The sequence below is a fragment of the Crassostrea angulata genome, unplaced genomic scaffold (assembly GCF_025612915.1).
Source record: "Crassostrea angulata isolate pt1a10 unplaced genomic scaffold, ASM2561291v2 HiC_scaffold_66, whole genome shotgun sequence".
Classification (NCBI taxonomy): domain Eukaryota; kingdom Metazoa; phylum Mollusca; class Bivalvia; order Ostreida; family Ostreidae; genus Magallana; species Magallana angulata.
Window position 1 is genome coordinate 157,905 of NW_026441621.1, and position 24,800 is coordinate 182,704.

At 36.1% G+C, this 24,800-nt stretch overlaps 2 protein-coding genes across 4 annotated transcripts in view; one reads left to right on the forward strand and one right to left on the reverse strand.

Moving 5' to 3' along the window:
* Positions 1–476: 476 nt before the first annotated feature.
* On the forward strand, positions 477–12,010 carry LOC128168885 (acetylcholine receptor subunit alpha-like 1). Its single transcript, XM_052835033.1, has 5 exons — positions 477–1,004; positions 9,027–9,071; positions 10,226–10,335; positions 10,634–11,630; positions 11,838–12,010. Exons 1-5 carry the CDS (start codon positions 792–794, stop codon positions 12,003–12,005), a joined length of 1,533 nt encoding a protein of 510 aa, XP_052690993.1. The 5' UTR covers positions 477–791; the 3' UTR covers positions 12,006–12,010.
* Positions 12,011–12,116: 106 nt separating this feature from the next.
* The window catches only part of LOC128168884 (CST complex subunit CTC1-like), a 43,596-nt gene continuing 30,912 nt past the window's right edge, over positions 12,117–24,800 (reverse strand). For 2 of the 3 annotated variants that reach the window (XM_052835031.1, XM_052835032.1), the window contains exons 17-24: positions 23,671–24,459; positions 22,789–22,850; positions 20,523–20,635; positions 15,501–15,741; positions 13,307–13,546; positions 13,079–13,220; positions 12,803–12,953; positions 12,117–12,285 (exon numbers count right to left, since the gene is read on the reverse strand). In XM_052835031.1, coding sequence (XP_052690991.1) covers positions 12,146–12,285; positions 12,803–12,953; positions 13,079–13,220; positions 13,307–13,546; positions 15,501–15,741; positions 20,523–20,635; positions 22,789–22,850; positions 23,671–24,459 — 1,878 coding nt within the window. In that variant the 3' untranslated portion in view covers positions 12,117–12,145. The remainder of the gene's footprint in view (positions 12,286–12,802; positions 12,954–13,078; positions 13,221–13,306; positions 13,547–15,500; positions 15,742–20,522; positions 20,636–22,788; positions 22,851–23,670; positions 24,460–24,800) is intronic. The other variant, XR_008241474.1, reaches the window with a different exon arrangement.

Consider the following 24,800-nt stretch of genomic DNA (forward strand, 5'->3'; position numbering starts at 1 on the left):
CAGAAACAGAGACCAACCCAACAGCACTGAGATACTGGAGCTTAGCGGAACAATTGAATATGAAACTTCAGTCAAATCCGTCAGAGGTTTCCGGCGTCATAGTTCACTCTAAATACAGGGATCAATATATCGGTCGCCGGCTGTTACTTACAACAAAAACAAGAAACACAACTTTCTCTATTGTTCAAACAATATCTGTAAGACATTTTATCAAAGGCCCCCAACAGCTGGCTTTCCTCTGCCATACTTGAGGCTGATGTTATTTTTTTTTACATGAGTAAAAAAGAATCGGAGGCCAAGGTTTAGACAGGGATGAAAGGTATCAGATACCAAGACGTAATTAGCGATACCTACTCCCACAAGCTTCATACCTCTGACATAAAGCAACAAGGGAGGTGTCAGTCAGGGCCTGATACAGATCGCTCCGCCTTATGCAGCAACATATCGGGGACTTATCGGATAATAACCTCTCCCGAACGCACTGACCATGCAATATTTGATAGATATACCAACCTTCTGGCCTGTCAGTAAAAACCTCTAATACTATTTATCCACGTGTTTCGCTATGGCGGTGTATCGCGGCTAACCCAACAAATCGGGATTGGGCTTAACTATTCAAAACAAATAAATAATTTATCGGTTGCTTCATTTAACACCTTCAGGATTACTGTTGAAATGAATACACTGTCGCTGTACAAATGGACTCTCCCGGGAGTCGGATAAGTCGTACAGGGATATAGGCTAGTGTCAAGCATGCGAGGCTGTGTCGTTCTAAAAACGCTTGAAGGAGGATGGATTTGAGAATGGATTCGAAGTGGTTCTTAGTCGCAAGTGCTTTGGTGATTGTTCTGGGATTGGGGACTCGCGGCCATGAACCCGCGGAAAAGAAACTCCACGAATTCTTACTCAGCGAAAAGTACAGCAAGCTAATTAGACCAACCGGAAACAACACGGTCCAGCTAACAGTCAAACTGGGCATGCGCCTGTCTCAGCTCCTGGATGTGGTAAGTATGAGGCAATAAATTGTAATAATTGTTAGTGGTTGTGATTGTCTCTCAAAGCGAATGTTTTAAATAGTGCTTTTTTTATTTGGAAAACAAGACTTAAACGAATGAAAGATATAAGTATGCAAAAATATATTTTAAAGAAGAAATGCATGTAGATTTTTTCAAATTATTCACCTTGCGGATAACAAATGAGAATCTATTTTCATAATTTTTAACCATGAAACAATTTCAAATATTCGCATCAAAGCCTTTTAAAAAACCCCAATGTTTTTAAAATGAATAAATCTATCTAAATAATTAGTTTCCAAGGTTTTTGGTGAGTGTTTGTCATTCTTCCAAGAGGTAAAGTACACTAAATCTACCGTGATTGCTCCGATATAAGCCGCTTGTAAGAATCCATCTCTTACTGTTATCTGTCACATCTGTTTATCACTTAACAAAGATAAACATCATCACACACATCGATAGTATCACTATACAGCGAGCTACACTTGCCCAGGGACAGGTATCTAGTGCATCACGAGTAGTAAGACTTTACTTCTTATGTTTATGGTTGCACTGTACTAAAATAATCAATTTGAGAATTCGACTCCTGTACATGTACAAAGGCGAGGGTGGTGGCGGGTCGGGTGGCCACAAGGAATGATAAACTCAGAAAGACTCCCACCGTAGTAGGTATAATCTCATTAAATAGGATTGTGTTCTAGGCAGTTTGTTAAGGATGAAGTTTATATACATTGTATGGATGCACGGATTCAGAAAAAAAATTCCAATGGGGGTTATTTGATTTTGCCGGGGGATGTTCCGAGCAATATTTTTGGTAATTTTTATAATTAATTTAAGAGATTTGAATTTTGCAGGTGGGGGGGGGGGGGGGGGGCGCATTATGTGCGTAAAGCCTGTCTCACACAGAACACACGGCTTATACGGTTGGCCACCCGTATAAACCGTACATACAACCGAACCAACCGTGGCTTTATCCGACTTACACTCGGGCCATTCGAGTGTATCCGTGAAAGCCGTGTATGATATTTTAAACTTTTAAAAAACTGGCACGGGTGCCATGTCCGTGTATGATCATATTAGCGATCGTACAAGACCGTGTGAGACCGTACGAGACCGTATATACAACCGCACGTGAAGTCCATTCCACGAGTGAGCTCAACCGTGTCAATATCGTATATAAATCGAATGGAATCGTGTGAAACCGTTCCCAAGTCCTACATCCAACACCCGGATTAACACTCGAATGTCACACGATCACCGTACGATTCACACGAGTGTACACACGGTTTTATACGACCAATACGGTTTCATACGATCGCCATACGACCAATACGGTTCAAGTACGAATTATACATGGTCAAGTACGACCAGACACGGTCTCTATGTCTGTACAAAGCTTGTGTTTGATCATACAGCACTCGAACACAACAGAAAACACAACTACCTGCTGACACCTTGAAACATCAGAGTAATTGCTACATAATGCCTCCAAATAAGAAGAAGGTCCCCAAAAGAATCCCCACCATGGAAGATTCTCCCAGAGAGAATACAAAAATGGCCACCAAGGCCCTCCGACCACTTCAACCTGTTGACCCTGTCGACCCTGATGAATAATATCAATGTCTATCAGTCTTATCATGATTTCTAATTCCCTTATTCTGTCATCTGCCATTTTTATAACTTCTCTGTTGAAAATTCGAAAATTTATGAAGCCAAGCCATCAAAACGAGTCAATTTATATCAAAACAGACACAAATACACATACAGATAATTCGAGCATAACTCGAACAAACGTCGGTGGGACCGTATGTAAACCCTGTAAATGTCCAGTTAATCGAGTAAAAGTCGTGTTTAATTGTACTAGTCCGTAACAGACCGTACTAGACCGTACTTGGAACCGTACAACAATCGTACAACAATCGTTTGCAAATCGTGTTCAAACCGTGACAAACCTTGCTTGACCGAGTATATCCGTGCTTTGTTCGTACATACTCGTGCTACATTCGAGTCTAAATCTTACCAACTCATCCCCAGGCACGGTTGGAGCTCAATACTCGTACCAGTCAACCGGTGTATAACCGAGTATACCGTATTGGAACCGTGTGCCCAACCGTGTTCTGTGTGAGACAGGCTTAAGCTGGGGGTAGTGGAAAGGAAATGTTTCAGCATACTAGTAAACGCAAAAGGTTGTTGCGAGCATAGAAAAAAATAACATTATTTTTAAAACTGTTTAGGCATGTGCTTACATTGGCTACATGTTACAGGTTAGTAGTCATTAACATTGAAATGTTATTCATATTTAACAGTGAAATTAACCTATACGTTCATTTAGAAAAGTAAATAAGCGCATCATATATACTTTGCACATAACCACGAATCATCTATAGTAAATGCAACAGTATTTCTGACAAAACGAAAAACAACGTCATGTTAGTACCTGTAGAACTTAGCTACGCTCAAACTTAGTACAATGCACCACGTCAATAAACAACACTTAGACTTTGGGAATGTCGGAAATTTTGTGGAAAATTACGACTTATAATGTCCCTTTATCTTTATGAATAAAAATATGCATTATAATTATTACTGTTTTAATCTGATCACGAATCTCTTTATAACCGTTTACGGGTATTTGTATGGTACTCGTTTTGGTGGACAGGTGAATGTTCTTCCTCGTGCCTCGATATTTGGAACCGTTCCGAACGAACCACCCGTTCATTCGCCTCTCTACACAAAGAAGAGAATCTTTATGCATAGCAAAGGGTCCCCAAAATTTATCACAAATTCGAAACGCAAAAGACTAAACTTTCCGTTTTTTAAGGTAATAAGTACCGATTATTGTTATAGAAAAATGACTCATCAATATTTCATGCTTTCTAATTTTTAGTTCATATTTACTTTTGCATGCACATATAATTATCAACATCTCTGAGAATTTATCGATATATTTAATTATAGGGGTAGTAACTAATGAATTATAAAGCAAATAGCAGAGTCTGGAGGCTATTTGATTTGAACATGTAAATTATAGGTATTATATCGACAGAATCCTGTGGTTGGTCTTGAAACTCAAAACAAAACGACAAATTGTTCCTCTGGTAAGACTGTTCTATCGAATCGGAGCACTTGCAAAACTTTGAAGAATAAGACTTTGTTTTTATTTCGTATTTGAACAAAGTCTACTCTAGTTTATTTTAATCTAAATCAAAATTAAAATCGACAGCCATTTCACACACACTTAAAGAAAATCAAGTTATTATATATGTTTAAAGCTCTTTAGAACGTATTTCCGGATTGATATTCGGACCAGTAGTTGGAGTGGGTGACGTCACTCACATAGTTTTTTTTAAAAAAGAAATCTGTATAAATGTATTTTTACTGCGTGTAATACTATGACGACTTTTTAGTAAAAAAAAAGTATATGCACACATCTCATGTTTTAGGCGATGACACTTGTTTAATACGGTAGATCAACATTTGGCACACCTCGGCAGATTCGTACCTCATCTCATTTTGATGTAGGATACCGGAATCGGCCGAGGTGCGCCGAATGGGTAGATCAACTAGCCCCCCCCCCCCCCCTCGTTTTATTTGGTTTAAGACTTCCGCCTGTTCAAATCAAAGGTCTGGTTATGCTGGTGTCGCCTTCTGTCACTCACGTCTCAACGATTTCTCTCCATCCTCTTCATCTCCGGGTTCTTTATTCAGCAGTTTGTGTCTGAGCAAACATCAGTGAACCATTCCAATCAAATTGTTTCCATCTAAAACCGTTGATGAGCTCCAGGATTTTTTTTTTCGCATGCAGTTTGTCACAGAACACAATCCATTGGCGGATGAATGGGTGTTATTCATACTGACCAAACGTGGGCTTGATTATTGCATCAAAAATACGGTACTATGCAGGTAACTGTATTATGGGTGAATGTCTATTAAATTCGGTCGCTAGAACTAGATTTCCTTTCACTCAGCACCAAATGCGTAATTTTCATTTAAAATGCAAATAGACAAAAAAATTGGTATAAAACAAAATGCCTTACATTGCCTATGATCATGTTGGAGTTCTTATAGATGAACAATGAGATTTGATCTCTTTCTAAGTTTGCTGATTTCATAATTTTTTACTACCTACACATATATGGGCGGCGGAAAGGGTAAAAAAGACGTTAAAGGGGCATGGTCACGATTTTGGTCAAATTCTATTTTTCTGTTTTTATTATTTACAATGCTTTAGGAATGCATTTTTAATGATCAAATGACATTTGAGAGTCAGTAGTTAAGTTACAAGCAAGATACAGAGCTCACAATTCTTTGTCATGTAAACAAGGCTCGTGCCTTGTTTTTTGTTTACATAAGTTCAATATACATGTAAAAAATCTTTTTTGAGCGAATTTGTCTGTCTTCTTACTTATTCTAAGCATAAATAATCAGTTCCTAACGTTTAACACATTCATTTCAGGTCTTAAATTTGAATTTTCACTCTAAGATTCATACTGTAAACAAAAGCAAAGAATTGTAATCTCTGTAACTCGCATATAATTCAACGAATGGCACTAAATTTTTGGTTGCCTATTAAAAATGCCTTACTGAAGCATTGTAAACATTAAAATCGGAAAAATATTTTTTTTTACCAAAATCGTGACCATGCCCCTTTAATGCAAAACGAACAACTTATTTTCATAAACATGCTAAAATATGAAACAGACCAGCTAAAACAAAACCAACAGCCTCTTTTGCAAAATCAACAGACACCGATGCAAAACAAACGATCATCGATGCAAAACCAACAGTCATGCACTGAATAAACGCTAGATGGCGTGCAAAGAGTTGTCAGGAGAAATCGTAACCTGGTGAAATCGTAATGGTAATGCAATCTTTTTTTAAATATAAAGAATTTCGTTAAAATAGTGTTAATTTTGCTATATCCGTAAACTCGTTATTTCAGAATTCGTTAAAACCATTTAATTAACAAATAATGTTTAGAATTTTACCGGGGATTCAAAAATATTTGCAATATCCGAGATTTTGCTATATCCGTTTTAACTTTTTGTTATATCCGATTTTTACTGTTATACATACCTAAGCAAGCGTGCGTGGTTCTTTCTAAATTGAATGCGGTTAATTTCATAAAGAGAACGCCAGTCATTGTTTATGTCAAAGAAAACACAAATTAGATGCTTATTTCCGAATAATAATAATTTATTAATAATAACGGTTCACTAAGTGTTTTCTATGAACAAGTGAGTGACCTCCCCACTGGGGGCTTATGGTCGGGCTGAAAGGTATTTAAACGTCGGACTTCAGAGAAATATTAATGTGTACATCTACTTTAATCATCTTCAAATTAGGAGACCACACACACAAAAAGCCCACCGTAATGAGAACCCCCACAAGCTACAAAACAATCGGAGTCTGGTCTGAGGAAGCTAATCAGAGAGTTTCCTTTTATCCTTTCTAAATTGTAAAATTGTGGATAAACGTGACACCGCGCGGGGAGAATGTCCGAGTAGTAGCGACCAGCAGTCGATTCTTGACCTTTAACTTGTGTAAATGTTTCAATGACATTGCGCATCATCACCATCAGTATCTTAAGAGTATATTTAAAGACACATTGATTGATATTACTCAACAGAGATCAGTAAACACGTGGGAATGCTTTAAGGACATACCACACCGACAGGGGAATGTTACTGCAAAGTTCAAACTGCTGAACACCAAGGATAGCCGATTCTGATAAAATAAAATCTATTTAGTACATATTTTTTAGATACTAAAAAGTAGCTAAGAATTGACGACAACTACTGTAAAAGACAATTGTCATCATAGGTAAATCCTTTCGTATGTTTTTGTGAGAACGCTGCAATTTCAAATCTGTGCCTTGTAAACATGTCATGTGGTAAATTGGCATTCAGACTACCTATGCCTGTTAATGGTTATTTAAACCCTATTCCTTTTGAGGATCAGATGGTCCTTCCCGTGGCCCCATCCTGACCAAATATAAAGGCTTGAATATGGAGACCAGGGTGTTAGCCAGTTCCTTCAAGAGTATTCCCATTGCAATACTAAATGATGCATTTCTTATAGTCGGGTCATTTCAGCTTTGGGCTTTATGATAGATTTGACCATGCTCTGACCGACCGAAATTATCACATTATATTCAAAGAATGATTCCTTATTATTTATATTATTTCCAAATACTGTTTTTTGGTTATGCTATAAGACACGCCCATTATATGTCACTCATGTTTTATGAAGTTAATATTGGGTTTTAGGGTTTAAAATTGATTCGTAATGTTATCTCAGACAAAGACAGTTGGAAATGTAAATATCACTTTATCACTGATTTTTTGGATAATATTAGGAAGTTTATGGGATTTTGACTTTACATTTATTAGAATTCTCTACGACAATTTGAATAGTGAACCGACCACAGAATATACTTTTTCGGTATTCGAAAAATAAAAAGTGAACAGCGAATAGTACTCCAACTTCTTGATGCCCTGTTAATTTTGAATTTACCGGGTTGTAGATGTATATACGCACTGTAATGCAGATACTCATTAAGTATACAGTAAAACTCGTTAGTACAAACACGGATATAGCGAGTTTTTTTTAATCCCCGGTAACATTCTTAACAAATCTTTAGGGTTATAACGAATTTGGATATAACGATTTTCCGGATATAGCGAACTGATTTTGAGTCCCATAGAGGTGAATAATAAAGAAATTTAACACCTATATAACGAATTCATTTACAGCTTAGAAAAATTTCTACTACCATTTAATAAAATAACTTGAATTAATTTTTTTTCATATTATTTTTTCAATTCACAATCTGATCATTACAGGTATCAAAGAAATGATTTTTTAATTCAACCTTCAACTAGCAAATATTATATCCTGGTGAAAGAAACATGTATATAGTGAATTCGCTTTAAATATTTTTACGAATTCGTTATACGGATATAACGAATTACGGATATAACGAAGCAATACGATTGGTCCCTAGGATTTCGCTATAACCGAGTTTTACTGTAATAAAGAATGATTTTTATCGACAGTAAAGAAAAGGTCAAAGATTGTGTGGAACATTTAGGTTAAATATAAGTTCCAAAGTTTTAAATTTATAACTTTTCTTGTGCTTGTCAAGAGTTTTTGGATGAGTCTGGATACTACGTGCCTTTTTCTCGCAGCAAACATTTTCTTATCTTGACATATAAAAAATGGAATTCTTGATAATACATACTGTGGTTTCATTAATATTCAAGGGTTTCAATTTTCATGGATAACGTGAAAATCACAGTTGCAAGGATACGTTAATTCGTGGCAGATGACCCTATCAATAGAAAATGTTAACAGCAATTGCATTTCAATGAACATTAAGTTTCTTGGATCAACTTAACAACGAAATCCACGAAAATTGGAATTCAACGAATATTGATAAAACCACAGTATGTGGTGGAAATTCACCCGAAAGAAGATTAAATTCTATTCATATTCCAAGTAGCGTAGTGGACAATGCACTCGCTTTTCACCGCTGCGACCCGAGTTCGATCCCCGTGATCGACAGTGGTTGTATGTGATAGGGAATGGCGGTCGCCCGCTTGGAGACGAGGGTTCTCTCCGGGTACTCCGGCTTCTTCCCACACCAATGGCCCCCTCGCGCCAACATCCGTACCAACGAGAGATATTAAAACAAGTTGTAGAACTTGCTTATCAATCGTTGTAAAATAAATAATTTAAAAATTCAATTCAATTCATATTCTTACATTGCATACATGTATGATCATTGGAAGATCGTAGTAATGGTTTAATGGCTTAATAATCTAATGTGATCCATTAGCAGGAGTCCTAGTTTTCCGTGTCCCAAATAAGTCCGAAAAATATGACGATTCCGTAAAACCTGCTTATGAAATGGTGATAATTTCCTACCAAGACGAACCACTTCGAAAATCCTGCTTTGGTACAAAAGTTTGTCAATTCCACAAATTTCTCTTACGTTTGTTTGTCTTTCAGGACGAAAAAAACCAGATAATGACCTCCAGTGTATGGCTGAGACAGGTAAACTCTTACACTTAATTAATAGGTGTGGGCATGAGACATGTAAACTTACTAGGTGTGTAGGCACTTGGCAAATAAACACTTACAATTAATAGGTGTATGGGCATGAGACAGGGAAAAACAATTACTAGGTGTGTGGGCATGAGACAGGGAAAAACAATTACTAGGTGTAAGGGCATGAGACAGGGAAAAACAATTACTAGGTGTGTGGGCATGAGACAGGGAAAAAACAATTACTAGGTGTGTGGGCATGAGACAGGGAAAAAACAATTACTAGGTGTGTGGGCATGAGACAGGGAAAAAACAATTACTAGGTGTGTGGGCATGAGACAGGGAAAAACAATTTCTAGGTGTAAGGGCATGAGACAGGGAAAAAACAATTACTAGGTGTGTGGGCATGAGACAGGGAAAAAACAATTACTAGGTGTGTGGGCATGAGACAGGTAAACACTTACAATTAATAGGTGCGTGGACATGAGACAGGTAAAAACAAGTACTAGGTGTGTGGGCATGAGACAGGTAAACACTTACAATTAATAGATGTGTGGGCATGAGGCAGGTTAACATTTACACTCACTGAGTAAAAGGTATTTGGGCATGAGACGGGTATACACTTACAATTTATAGGTATATGGGCATAAGACAGGAACACACTTACAATTACATGTAACAGGCATGTGGGTATGAGACAGGTAAACACATACACTGACAAAGGTATGTGGACATGAGACAGGTAAAAACAAGTACTAGGTCTGTGGGCATGAGGCAGGTAAACACTTACAATTGATAGGTGTGTGGGCATGAGACAGGTAGACAATTATAATGAATAGGTGTGTGGGCAAGTGACAGGTTACGCTAAAGTTAAAATGTGTGTGGGCATGAGACAGGTAAACACACACTTACTTGGTGTATGGGCATAAGACAAATTCTAGGTGTTTTGGCAAGGGCAGGTTAACACTTACACTTAAAATTAATAGGTATGCGGGCATGAGACAGGTAAACATAAATTTTGTGTAAATTCTCCCATGCATCTGGGAAACTAGCATAGATATACCTGCTTTCTTGTTGTCATGGACACCACATATCATGGAATCGAATATTGACACTTGCTTATGTTACAGGAAGCTAATGGTGAAACTCTCTTTATTTTACAGGAGTGGGTGGACCCCCGGTTGAGGTGGGACCCCCGGTTGTATGGTGGAATCTCCATGACCCACATCCCGTCCGACTCCCTCTGGCGGCCTGACATAGTCATCTACAACAAGTAGGGCGTTGTCTATTTACAAAATATACTAGTATGTTAAATGCAACTACTAGTACCATGTTTCAAGTTGGTTGTCAGAAGCATCGACCATGACGCTAAAATGTCGATAATAATACATATAGATATAACGAGCTTATATTAATTCTTGCAAAATTTACAAATATCTCCTTCCGCCTCTAACTACCTATGCATCTTCCATTTGAATTGACGATTGCGTCCTTGACAAACCATAATATAGAACGAAAAAGTAAACTACTAATGAAAAGAAACTTTTTAATTGTTGTTTGATATGTTTCAGTGCTGACGGCGACTTTGTGGTGACACTGCAAACAAAAGCCACCGTGTACCACACAGGGAAGATCGTGTGGGAGCCGCCAGTCATCTACAAGACCTACTGCCCTATCGACGTGGAGTACTTCCCGTTCGACATGCAGGAGTGCTTCATGAAGTTCGGTTCATGGACCTATGACGGTCACGAGGTGGACCTGCAGCACCTGTGCGACTCACAAGCCGTGTTCTACGAGGATACCAAGGAGAAGGTGATCGACCGAGGGGTGGATCTCAAGGACTTCTATCAGAACGTGGAGTGGGACATCATCAACGTCACGGCCCGCCGGAAAGAAAAGTTCTATCCGTGCTGTCCGGAACCGTATCCAGATATTACCTTTAACATCACGCTCCGTCGCCGGACGTTGTTCTACTCCCTGAATTTGATCATGCCATGTTTATCCATCTCGTGTCTGACGGTGCTGGTGTTCTACCTGCCCTCAGACAGCGGTGAGAAGATCACCCTGTCCATCTCTATCCTCCTGGCCCTCACTGTGTTCTTCCTCCTACTGTCAGACATCAACCCTCCAACATCGTTTGTCATCCCACTCATCGGGAAATACCTCCTCTTTACCATGATAGTTGTGACATTGTCAATATTCCTGGCGGTCTACACGTTGGGCATACACTTCAGGAAACCCTCCACACATCGAATGAGTCCATGGATCAAAAGAGTGTTTACAGAAATTCTTCCAAAGATTTTGTTGATGAAACGCCCCGACATTGACAGGAAACCTACAGTTAGTGTGCGAACTCCCAACGGACTGGAGCGCCGGGAAATCTGGGAATCCAAGGGATTGGATCGTCGGGGCTTTGGAGAGATCTGCGAGTCCAGGGAAAGCTGTTTGATGTGTTCAGACTCCCACGAATCCGACGAAATGAAGAGATATCCGCCAGAAGTCAAGGAGGCGCTGTCCGGAGTGAAGTTTGTAGCCGACCACCTCAGGAGCGCAGATAAAGACAACTTGGTGAGTTTCATTCAGAGAACACCAACATAATGACGAAGAAAACACATTGTTTTATAAGTATTCAATATTTACTCATTCTCAGTAACATGCCTATGATGCGCGATTGGAAAATATACTTTTAAAACAATACATGTATAACATGTTAACGTAACAAACACATCTTTAACTTTATCAAATGGTATACCCCTTTTTATCGTTAAATAACAGGAAGAACGGGACTGGAAGTATGTTGCGATGGTGATGGACCGTCTGTTTTTGTATATTTTTACAACGGCTTGTGTATGCGGAACTCTCAGTATTTTTCTATACGCCCCGTCGCTGTACGATCCGAGGGAACCGTTAAACACGGAGGAAGCCACAGACTGTACCTATTGAAGATGGCACGGATATATCAGACTTTGTTGAGATTCACTGGTCATAACAAACAATCTTAACTATTATGTTAGAGAGTCCTTTAAAAGAGTACATTGTATTGTTAGGGCAGGTTTGACTAACCATCTTTGCAAAAAATTGTTTTACATTGAGGAAGTTAAATTGTTCATGACGTAAGAAGTGACGTCGAGTTGGCGGATGTCCAGACATGTCAGGTGGAGGATCGGCAGACATTTTGTTTCCACTTGTCCATAACCCGTGTCTACTGCCTTCATTGGAAAATCTAGAAAAAAATGACACGTGATCTCTTATTCTGAACATGAATAAATTCTATTTTGCTACAGGTTCATGTTTATATTTTACAAATGAATGCATTTACTGTGGAAGCTATATATGTAAATAAAGAATAGAAAAGAGATTGGTCAAGCCAGGGATGAGTCCGGGAAAGGGTTGTTTTTAGCAGTTTTACCAATAAATGTATATGAATATTTTAATACATTAATCTTAAGGTTGAACACCACTCGTAAATAGCCACTGTTACACCGGTATATAAACCCCTCGTTTTCGGTACACCAAATTGCACACCTGAAACTCGTGGCCGACGTGTGGTATTCCTTTTGTGGTCTTTGGATTTTATGCATTTATTTCTTATTTTATGTGCTGCGTAATATTTGATAAATTCATCGCGACCGAGTAACATGGCAAGACAAGATGGCAAAATATGACATCACAAAACACGAATTATAAGCCATTTGCCAAGAAAATTTTTATTAGATGAAAGTCCTTAAATTATGGTTCACCTGATGAAGAGGCTGCATCCAAATTATAATAGACGTCTTGTGACATCGTTTGTCTGTCTGGCTTTAACAAAAGTTGTTTGGGCAAATGGAGATGACTTCCTCCACGTAAGGTTTGAAGGAAAAACTCAACACTGCTTCCATTATCATTATTCTGTAAAGTAAAAAAAATAGCATTTATATTGTGATATTAACAAAAATATAAAATAACTGTCATGGAATTAAACCAATATATTCATCAATTGTCCTGAAAAAATAAAATATTCAAAGATGTATTACTGAGGTTATAAATATGTCTCCTTGTAGCTTTACAGCTTCCTCCAAATTCACCCATTCTATATCACTGAGTTCTAGAAGTTTCTGAACAACCCCAGAATAACATTTCACATTGGCAAAAGATGTTCCATCATCTACAGAAAAACTAAAAACCATATCTAATTACAAAAAACACTTTAACAGTAATATTACATTCCATTAAAATACACTAAATGTACAACTGGTACCTACCTTGCTGAAGCTGAAAATTTGGTGCCGTGATCAGGATTACAAAGGTGATTTTCACACTCTCCGTTATATATGATGGAATTACAGTTAAGGCACATGCTTTTAAAGGACAGCTTGGTTATCCTATGGATATGCGTAACACATTGAAAGATTGACATGTCTGGGGGTCTCCAGATTTCACACAGATGATGGGTAAGGGCATTTTCCCATAGAGAGTCCTTCATCTCTGGCTCTTTTACCTCTCTTCATATAAAACGAGAAGATACAACAATTACCTAATATCTAAAATATGCTGGGATTTACAAATGTATACACATATTTGCACATTCTTATAACAAGTACATATATGAGGGCAAAATGTCTATGTCAGATTCTGAATGGCTATCGGTAGAGTAGGCCTACCAATAGCAAGATTTGACAAAATTAACGTATTCCATAAATACTAGTATACTTACACCTATTCACAACGTTCATATAGATCATGCATAGTGTACTACTAGTCTACTATGGTATAAAATATCCTCACTTATACATTATACCAGGTAACGCATTATAACAGGTAGGCCTAACTATTAACTATTTTTCGTGGGTGCAAAATTTGCATTTTGATTTATAAATTGGTTCACTCATTTTTTGCAACTTATTAATTTATTAAAGGATAAATTTTTGGTTTTGCAATTGAATTTTTTATTGCTTAGATGAGACCGAAGGAAAGTAAAATGGAGTACGCAACAAAAAACAGTAATACAACACCTTGTTGTGGTAAAACTTTTATGCATATATTAATTAAGTGTTTAACATATGACTGATATGAGCATGATTGCTGACATGAATATGCAAGTTTGCTCTGCTAATAAACATAATGACAATTGCTCCTTCAGATTTTTACATCTAGTCAGTGTGCATAAGAACAAAGAATAAGAATAAAGTGGTTGGACTTGTCTTGACCACTCAAAGATTTATAAACAGAGGAAATTCAGATTAGCTTCAACACGCATCATAACTGTAATAACCTGTAAATTTTTTTTTACACTTTCTCATTTAAAATGAATTATTACATATTCACATACTACATATATATATAGTACAAAGAACTATATATATATACTAAATCATGATTACCTTCAATGTTATAGAGTGAGCTAAATGTCACTGAACACATGAACTTGAATTACTTCCCCTTGTTTTACAATATATCAGGGGGAATAACTACCTCAACTTTTTTATTAATTTAATGATAAAGACTTTTGAATTAGTTTTAATTTCTACTACCTCAACTTTTTTGTTAATTCGATGATAAACAATTTTCAGTTAGTTTGATTTTTTTCTTTGATCATCTAATATTGATCTGCAGGTCTGTATAAATATATTTACCTGTTTTTTGAGCTTTTACATTTATAAATGTTTTTGAAATGTAGAGGGCTGTAAGAGTGAATGTATAGGCCTAAAAGTATGTCCTAATAAAATCTTCTTAGACCATAAAAGTGATTAAATGAAACTGCTTATCATTTTATAAAAGGGTCATGAAAAATATGAAATGTTACATTTTTTCAAAATGATGCTATGATAAACAAGTAATGACATCTGAAGTAATATGTCTCAGGAAATTTTTGGGATCAAAATGTTCATAGAATATATCTTTACTTTAGGATAATAAGTCCAAAAACCACGTGAAACTTTTAATGTGCAATAGATTTTGTTTGGATGGAACTGTTGCTCTGAGGTCCATCAGCCCCAAACCCGGAAATCGGGAATAAGCACTGGCCTCATGTGCCTTCATGGTAAGGAGAAAGGTTTAACTACATCATCAATTTTAAAGAGAATTGATGGATTTGGAAGACCGCAGGTGACCTAGAAACTGGATCACACTCTGTTGAAATAACAGCATCAACAAAGTAAAACTGATGGATAAAGATAATAAACAGTATCATCAGATGGTGTCATAATTCTGATGTGATTAGACTATACTGTGGTTTCATAAATATTCATGGGTATCAATTTTGGTGAATAAAGTGAAATGCATAGTTTCAAGGATGCGTAAATTCATGGCCAATGACCCTATCAATACAAATCATTAGAAGAAATTGCACTTGAATGAACAGTTAATTTCATTGATAAACTTAACAACAAAATCCACGAAAATTTGTTTTCAACGTCTATTGATTAAACTACAGTATCTAACTTCAGGTATGTTTACCTGAGAAGTGGCTGTGTCCCTGCCACCAGGATCTCTAGGGTAGAGACAACTACATACTGACAGTAGACCGAGCCGTGCCGTGACACTCTCCTTTCCAGGTTACGGAACCTGATCACATGACCAGGGAGGAGGCCCAGTGGATAGCGTGTGTTGGTCAGTGTCATGTACACAACGACCTCTTCCTCAGCATCAAGACTACTGACCGTCAAACTTATTTTACGATTATCCAGAGTGGATACACCTACAAGCAAGAAAACAATGGGTCAGTTATGTATGGTCTCATTTTTGTTTTTTACCATAAAATACTTAGCCTCTACAAGAAGACAGCATTTCAATGCTTTCACAGAAAGCAATTTCATTGTAAAAGGTTTCCATCAAAACAATGCCACCCAAAATCTGCAGTTTTCAGAAATAAATGTACCTTAACTATTTACCTGTCCAATATATACGAGGGTTGTTTGAAAAGTTCGCGGACAAGTTCGATTGTGAGTGGACTATTCGCAATGATACCAGCAAAACTTTTCAGATTTAAACTTGACGTATTTTCTAAGAAATGTGTAAAGATTTGTATGTTTTAAATGCACTATAAAAATATACAGCTTAGTTACTTTGATAAGATATGCTTCACAGAGCATGTCAGAATTTCAATTTTTTATGTTTTGTACGCATTCGTCCTTATTAAGAAAATGTACCGTTTTAGCACAGAAAAATGAACGATATTTTATATGACATCTCAATCGCTTATGAATGTCATTTTGCGACAGTGTCAATTAAATTCAAGAACTTCTGATCCTTTTATCGCCGAATTTGGACGAACAACGCTCAAAAATAAATAAGTCAAAAATGTTGACGTATATTGACAGCTTGGAGCACCTGGCCTACATTTAATTTTGAGTGCATGCAGGAAAATCTGATGGAGATCAAAAGGTTCTTTAATATATGCTGGGTTTATATTTAGAACAAAGGTTTATGCTTAGAATCACAGACATTTAAAGATTGAAGAACTGATATTTGAGCTCTTGCAGCACCCCAACCCCCATACAGCCAGGATCTTGCACCTAAGGATTTCGTTTTTTTCCTCAAATCTAAAGTCAAAATTGTGAGGACAGAGATTTTTGGACCTAAATGATCTACGATATGCCACAAAAGACTTTATACAAAAACATAACAAACTAGAATACTGACCAGTCAGGAAGGGCCCCGCTATGACAATTAATATATAGAAGTGAAAAAAACTTTGAATTCCATCCTCTTATATTAACAATGATGAAAAATAAATGCCCGGCATAAGATGTAAAGAACTGCAATATATATAAGGTGGTAAAAAAAATAAATTAAAATTATAAGTAACAACTGTATTTTTAAAATTTCAAGATAATTCCTAAATGTCCAAAATCTCTAAATAGTAACCTTGTATCTGCATAAAACAGGGATAACCTCATGTCTTATAAAAAAAAACTAAATTAAATGTGTATTTAAAAAAGATTTAAACAGGTGTTTTATAAAATGCAAGCCTTGAAGGGCTGTGTGTTAAATTGTAAAAATGCATGCAGATACAAGTTTTCAGTATTTTATGTCAAATCTTGTTGACAGAAATTAGTTTCTGCAGTCTGAAGATATAAAAATGCTTTTACAATTTTGTAATGAAAAAAATATGAAAAATGATGATTTTTGGTGTGGAAAACATTTAATTTTCAATATATGATAATACAAACCTTTTGAAATGAATGATATGAAGTCACTGGAGCTTAGAATATTGGTTTCTGTGTTCTAGATGCTGTAAAAGTGTGCAGATCAGTGATCGCTGTCATATATGGTGCCCCCAGACTTTGTCGTAAGAGTACGCAGCGACTAGTTTTTCATCGAATGACCAATATTTAGGTTTACGGGCAAGTTACAGAATTAAGCGACAAGTGCGAAACAATGCGAAGAACATTAACACTCTAACGAAGGATTATTTTGACAAAAACTTTAATTTTTTTGATTTTTGCTCACCTTATGTGAGATTTCATTTCATTTCCTACATAGTCATGATTCAAGGCATGAGAGGATTTGGACAAATATGTGCTATGTGTATGTATACATATTTTACATTGAATTATCCATTTGTAATCATTTAAGGCAAAAACATGCTTTAACACCATTTACAAGATCACACAGATGCATATTTTGTGTAGAAAAGAGGTTTCATGCATTTAGTTGAGGTCATTATGAGTCAAGTGTATATACTATCATCATGATTGAATCTAGGAGCTTTTCATCCTTAAAAACTGATGAATTTCAGTTTACCAGAACATGTTTTTATGCATTATAGCCAAAAAATCAGTTTCTTCCCACATTTTGAGGGGAGTTCCTTATATACAAAATACAAATACTGATATTTATGTTTGAATGACCTAAGATATTGAAACATTAGTCATTGTTAAAATGTTTAGAAGGAGATATTACTATTTTTCATATGGTAACCTCAGCACACCTGTCCTATTCTAATTAGTAATGAAAATCAAAATTTGAATGAAATCATGTCATGCAACATGTATGGGTACAATATAGATGCCCCACCCATATCCACAACTATGGGGGTTGGTATGATTCTTTTTTTAGTATTGTGATATGGCATGCACTTATGTGATTTCTCTTGTAAATATGCATCAGAAATGCATTGCCTTATTGAATTACTCCATGTATATGCTTATTGCTCTTGCTGTAAATTATCTAACATGTGTCAATCATCATTGATCAGTAATTCTCTTCAAATTATATAGGGATGGCCTGATGAGGGGTATAATTAAGTGTGTCCAATTGAAATTTCATGGCTACTTTTGCTCTACAGATAGAATGTTACAGAAATCACAGAATGAAGTTGCATCCCAGTTGTTTCTTTTACATTTCTTATCATCAAAGCAAGATTTATGGTTATCAGAGCAGATCTGAGCTCCATTAAATACTGATATCATTTGGGCTGTCCTGTGTTACCATGCTGCTTTTAGATAAAAGTGAGTATGGCAGTGTGTAGACAAGCAAACAGGCTTTACCTGATATATAAATTTACCAGATACAGATTTCATTTTTGACCTGATAATTCACAATATAGTTATGAAATGTGTGAACAATAGGGGTAAATTTCTTCTTTGTTATGCAATGATTGCATAATGAAGTGACTCTAATGGAATATTTTTATTTTGATTTAAAGAAAAATGTATATGCTCTGATTTGGTACCAAGGTGATTTTGTATCTTGTTGTTTTAAGGATGAAAATTGGCTTCAGGTCATGCATGGTGTGAGGCTCCAAATGTGTTTCATCTGTGCTATTTTCTTCAGTCTGAGTAAGGGAGATAAATCCTCAATAGATAAAGAAATATTGGGAGCTTGGGGACAGGGTTTGGGGATTTGGTGATTTCATGTACTTTGTTAGGTGATGATCTTTTTTCACAGGGACTACTTCTTTCAGGGCACATGCAGCAGCTTCCTGGGGAGTGTGCAGTCTGTTTACATACAAATGGAAAACACATGGTTTTGAGGGTAGACCTGTTTGGAGCTAGATATTTTGAGAAAATGCAGTATCGCTTGCCCTTTTTATGGTGTTTGCTGATGAGATAGGTAACAAATAACATTTCCTCCGAATATTTTGTCATGAGGAATACAAACTGATTTTTAAGAATTTTTTCCCCTCTATAGTGCTATATAGTGAAAACAATTACTGGTGTGATACCTTAATTAAGTGAATGCAAATACATTGTATCACCCAGGGTTGACCTCAACTTCAAAACAAACATCAGTTGCAGACAAAGGTGTTCATTAATCTTCATATGACAGATAGAGACAAGCCTCTAAATTTTCTGCAGCAGGCAAGATAATCAATCCCAGGGGATCAATTGTTCTGCTCTCTCATGCTTTTCTTCTAAATTTACAATAAGATTTTTTTTTCAGAAATGACAGAATGGGGTTATTATCTGATTAACAGCATAAAGGCAGAAAAAAATAAAATTAATAATTATTGAAAAAGGATATCTTAATATATATCTTGATTTTAGAATTCAATAAAATTATCATAAATCATTGTGTACGGTATTTTAACCCAAATAAAGTATGAATATTATATATTTTAAATCCATATTTCAAAGAATGTACACAATACTACACATCATTCAAAATTGACCTTAACTTCAAAACAAAGTTCATTTGCAGACACAGGCAGTGCAGTAATTAATCTCAATATGACAGAAAAAGATAAAGCTTTTCTTTATTTTCTTCCTGTGGAAGGTTAATTAATCCCAAAGGACAAATATTGCACATCCTTCCAAGTATACAATGGTAACATTCTCAGCAGTTATCTCTCTTTGCCCATTCATTATTATGCATAGTTAAGGAATCTACCCCACCACCCCAGCTCCAAACCAGAAGACATAGAGAACCACACTTAGCATCAAAATATGTATTTTTGCTTACTGAACTACCATACCAAATTTGAACTTGATTGGGCAACCATGAAAAAAGTTATTAGAAAAAAACAGAAAATTTGTGGACGGAAGAGTGACAGATGGACAGACAGAAGGACGGACGGACAGAGTGATTATTATAGGGCACCCGCAAATCCTTGCGGGGCCCTAATAATGGTACATGTGTATGAACATGTATTTTAAATATGGGTTAAATGTCTTGAAAAGTGTGTGGAACTGAAAGGTTTTTACTTTGAAAAAGAGTAACAGGTTTTACTTTTAGTTCCATGACGTCACCTGATGTCGTGGAAATATGAAATGGTGCTCAGTAAATCTAATTCATGCAAAGAAATACCCACTATATCTTTTTAAAAATATTTCAAATTCATATGATTTTTTGCATACTTATTTTCAATTGACAGTCATTTCATTAAATATACACCATCCTATAAAGTACACAGTAATTTTGCCGTAATTCACTTTGTCCCCGAACTTTTCTAACAACGCCTGTATACATACATATATACTTACTTGCCAGGACTTGGTCTGATATACATGGTAAATATTTGAATTTGAGACTTACATGAAGTTGAACCACTGAGACTCGTGGTCTTTTTCTGATACTGCTGATTATCCGCCGGCAAATGTCGTCTGTTCTTAATTCTTCCCTCAAAACTCACCATTTTATTCTGGAAACTAAATCAACAAGAGGCCCATTAGCCACATCGATCACCTGAGGAACATTAGGTATGATAAAATCAGCTTAATGGAGTCATAATACAAACTATCTGGACAATGTACAATAATACTTGTAGATCCTGTATAAATAAAATCCATTTTCCAACCTGAATATTCTTATGTTTATAATCATTATAATCCCACCCCCTCACTTTTTTTTGCAAAGTTATTCATCATAACCGTAACCACAAGACCCTTTTTTCTTGTTTGTCAAGATTTTTGATAAATTTAGCCCACTTCAAACTTTCAATTTGCTTTGTGAAGTTTATAAAACTACAAATTACGCTAACTATCAAGGAGTTCATCCTGACTACGCGATGAAAACAGAGCGCTCTGGTTGTGTTTATATAGCCTACAAGAACTTACCGAAATAATGTTTCATGAGACTTTTATTCCACCACCAGTAAGCATCCTTATTCACTATTTTCAATTTCGAATCATAAGGCTAGCCTAGTGTTTGTTTTATTTTAAACATCATGCATCAACAACTGTTCTTCGTTCGAGTCAATTCAAACTAACGAGCATTTGCAACTTTGTGTATGTCATTCAAGTCTTCTAATCGGCATTTCCATTTAATCAAGTAAATAAGCTCTAAGAAAAATTATCTAGAGCTAAAAAATTATTTTAAGGTTTATTTCAGTGAAACTTTACATTAAAACAGTTAGATTTATCTCAGGAATGACGTACTAAATTGTATTGCGCAAGGTCACAATAGCCGCATAACACAACGTTGCATCATCGTTTTTAATCTTTGAAAAAAAAAAACAATTTGGGTCACACAAGGGACTGTCTCAAAAGCTTCATAATATAAATCAAACTGTATGAGATAAATAGAACATCTATAATTGTGTGATTTTATATTTGCTTTATCCAACTCGTTGAAATGGTTATATTCGCTCGGCAAGCCTCGCGAATATATACACCATTTCAACTCGTTGGATAAAGCAAATATAAAATCACACAATATAGATATCCTCTATATATCAAACTCTGAACCTTCTTGTGAGGCCAAAGGATTGTCTTGGGGCCAAAGTCTTAACAATAATAAAAAATCATCTGGCTGATTAGTTTCTGAGAAGAAGATTTTTTAACGATTTACTCTATATATTCCTATGTAAAACTTTAACACCACTCCCCCCAATGTGGCCCCACCCTACCCCGGAGGTCATGATTTTCACAACTTTGAATCTACACTACCTGAGGATGCTTTCACACAAGTTTCAGCTTTCCTGGCTGATTAGTTTCTGAGAAGAAGATTTTTAAAGATTTACTCTATATATTCCTATGTAAAAATTTGACCCCCCATTGTGGCCCCACCCTACCCCCGGAGGTCCTGATTTTCACAACGTTGAATCTACACTACCTGAGAATGCGTTCACACAAGTTTCAGCTTTTTTGTTCTAATAATTTTGGAAAGAAGATTTTTAAAGATTTATTCTATATATTCCTTTGTAATTCTTTGACCCCCATTGTGGCTCCACCCTACCCCCAGGGGATATGATGTTCACAACTTTGAATCTACACTAACTGAGGATGCTTCCACACATGTTTCAGCTTTCCTGGCTTTATGGTTCTTGAGAAGAAGATTTTTGAAAATTTCAAAAAAAAATTTCAATAACTTCTAACTATCTCCTCTTGATAAAAAGGTGTGGCCCTTAATTTTCACAACTTTGAATCCCCTTTGTCTCAGGATGATTTGTGCCAAGTTTAGTTGAAATTGGTCCAGTAGTTCTTGACAAAATGTTGAAAATGTGAAAAGTTTACGGACAGACAGACAGACGGACGATAGAAAAAATGTGATCAGAAAAGCTCACTTGAGCTTTCAGCTCAGGTGAGCTAAAAATGATATCACAGACCACCATTATTCAAACAAAAAACAAGATGGATTAATGAATAAACAGGAAAAATCAAATGTAATGTTTGGTTTTCTTTTCTCTCATCGACATATTAAATATATACAGGGTTATTTTTGCCCCATATAAAGAAAGATAATTGACAACAATGGCAAAAGGGGTGAAAAAAATAAGTGGGCGAATATTTCCTGGTACCGGTATACAGAATGTGTATTCTCAAAATTTTCATTTGTTAAAAATCATAATTCACAAGTTTACCTTTCTTTAGTTATCTCACTGATCTCTGAGAGCATAGACGAGTTTTTACATACATGGCATGTCTAAAACAGAATTACAATAATCTTACAAAAGGAAAGGAATAAATAAATATTTGCTCAACATATAAAATTTATGCACGTTAATTAAATATTGGCACTTTTCCATGTATATCAATTGAAATTCCAGGCTTGTAATTTTTTTTTAAAGATATTTTAATATTGTAATGATATGCTAGCCTTGTAAACTAATACTTTCAAATTGATGCATACATCAGTCTGTGTAATGACATGTCTGTGTTTTGAGAGTCAGGCAGTCATTGTTATGTAAAATGACAAACATATGTACTAGTCTCTCAGTGTGTTGTAATATACTAGTCTGAGCTGGCACTGTACCAGTTTTCAGCTAAAATTTAACATTTCCTTTTCATAACGTTATTTCCTTATTTCTTGATATTTTTGGATAAAACTTGACATTCTATAAATGGTAATTTCCTTGTTTATCCAGCTGTTAGATTACATCATTATGAAGAACTCAAAACATCTTGTTTTTGTGCTTTTTAGCACACCTCGAAAGTTATTTGCTCAACATATAAAAATGTCACCTTACAATTTATGCATGTAAATTTAGTAAAGGCACTTGTGTGTATTTCAATTGAAATTCCAGGCTAGTAGTATTCTTGTAAAGATAATTTAATATATTCAACGAATGTAATGGTATGCTAGCCTAGTAACAAACACATTTACTAGTCCCTCAGTGTGCAGTAATATTCTAGTCTGTAGTGTTTTGAGGTTTTAATTATGAGCAATGAATTTCAACCGAGGTTTTTTTGGGATACTTTCTACATCAACATGTATTATCTAACACATTCATTTATGTCCTTACCATCTGTTGACACCTGTAATCTAGTTTTCTCTCAGTGACCCATAAATCTGATGGGACAAGTACACAGGTTTTACCCCCAGCTTGTTTCTCAGCCTTCTTCAGAAACTTCAGAGAACTCTTGGCAGACACTGGAGTCAGTCCACCCTCTGAGGAGAACCAGTAATGCTTGCCTGGTTGCAGTGTGTTGTACCACTTGACCGAGGCGTTCTGGAACAGCAGGATTTTGGTGGCCGACAGCAGATTTCTCGTTTTGTCGTCTCCTCCTGCATATGTCCATGTGACATCATCAGCCAGATACCGTTCTTTCCAAAATTTAAGAGCATCGTTCCCAAAGTCATGAACTTCCTCCTCCGACCAGGAAGTATCCAGGAAGTAACCGAAAGCTGTGAACCTGAAGTGGGGCCTCCCTGAGCTCACTCCATCTAATAACAGAGATTCCTTGTGGATCACACAACACAGAACTCGCTCTTTGTCGGTGCTGACTTTAGATTTTTTGTTCTTTATTAGGATCTCTATGTTCGAGATAGACACCACCAGGTAATGGTCTTCTCTAGAACCTCTGACATAACTTTGATCTCCATAAGAGTTACAGTTGGGGTACTGACAGAGTTGGAATTTTTCAAACACGATGCTGTACTTCTGTATAGCCACCAGACACCCATTCAAAGATGAAAATGAGAGCTCACTTTTGTCTCGTCCTGTCAGGGTAAGACATTTGTGACACCCTGTATCATCCATCAAGAGAACCCCCCCTGTATCAGGACAGAACTGTATATACCCTATCAATACCTACAACCAAATAAAACAGCAGACTATAATTCACAAAATGAAAACAGATCCTTTTTAAATTCAGGTAAACAAAACATGATTTTGAAATAAACATATCAAAAGTTACACAATCTACATAGATTTTAAAAATATGTCAAATACAGATATGGTCTCCTGCTGATGGATGGTACATGTAATTTTGGTATTTTATAAACCAATTGATTCATTGTCCAATACTGCTATGATGTGACTTATTCCACCAACTCTTGGAGGCATTAATCAATGCTATATCATGATAATAACCTGAGTCACATCCTGATCTTGACTGTGATAATTACCTGAGTGACATCCTGATCTTGACT

Bases quoted from the DNA above. Each gene is read 5' to 3' on its own strand.
- LOC128168885 (XM_052835033.1), top strand. From the start codon at position 792: ATGGATTTGAGAATGGATTCGAAGTGGTTCTTAGTCGCAAGTGCTTTG. The intron at 1,005-9,026 runs GTAAGTATGAGG...TTTGTCTTTCAG, and splicing joins TGTCTCAGCTCCTGGATGTG to GACGAAAAAAACCAGATAAT. The intron at 11,631-11,837 runs GTGAGTTTCATT...GTTAAATAACAG, and splicing joins GCGCAGATAAAGACAACTTG to GAAGAACGGGACTGGAAGTA.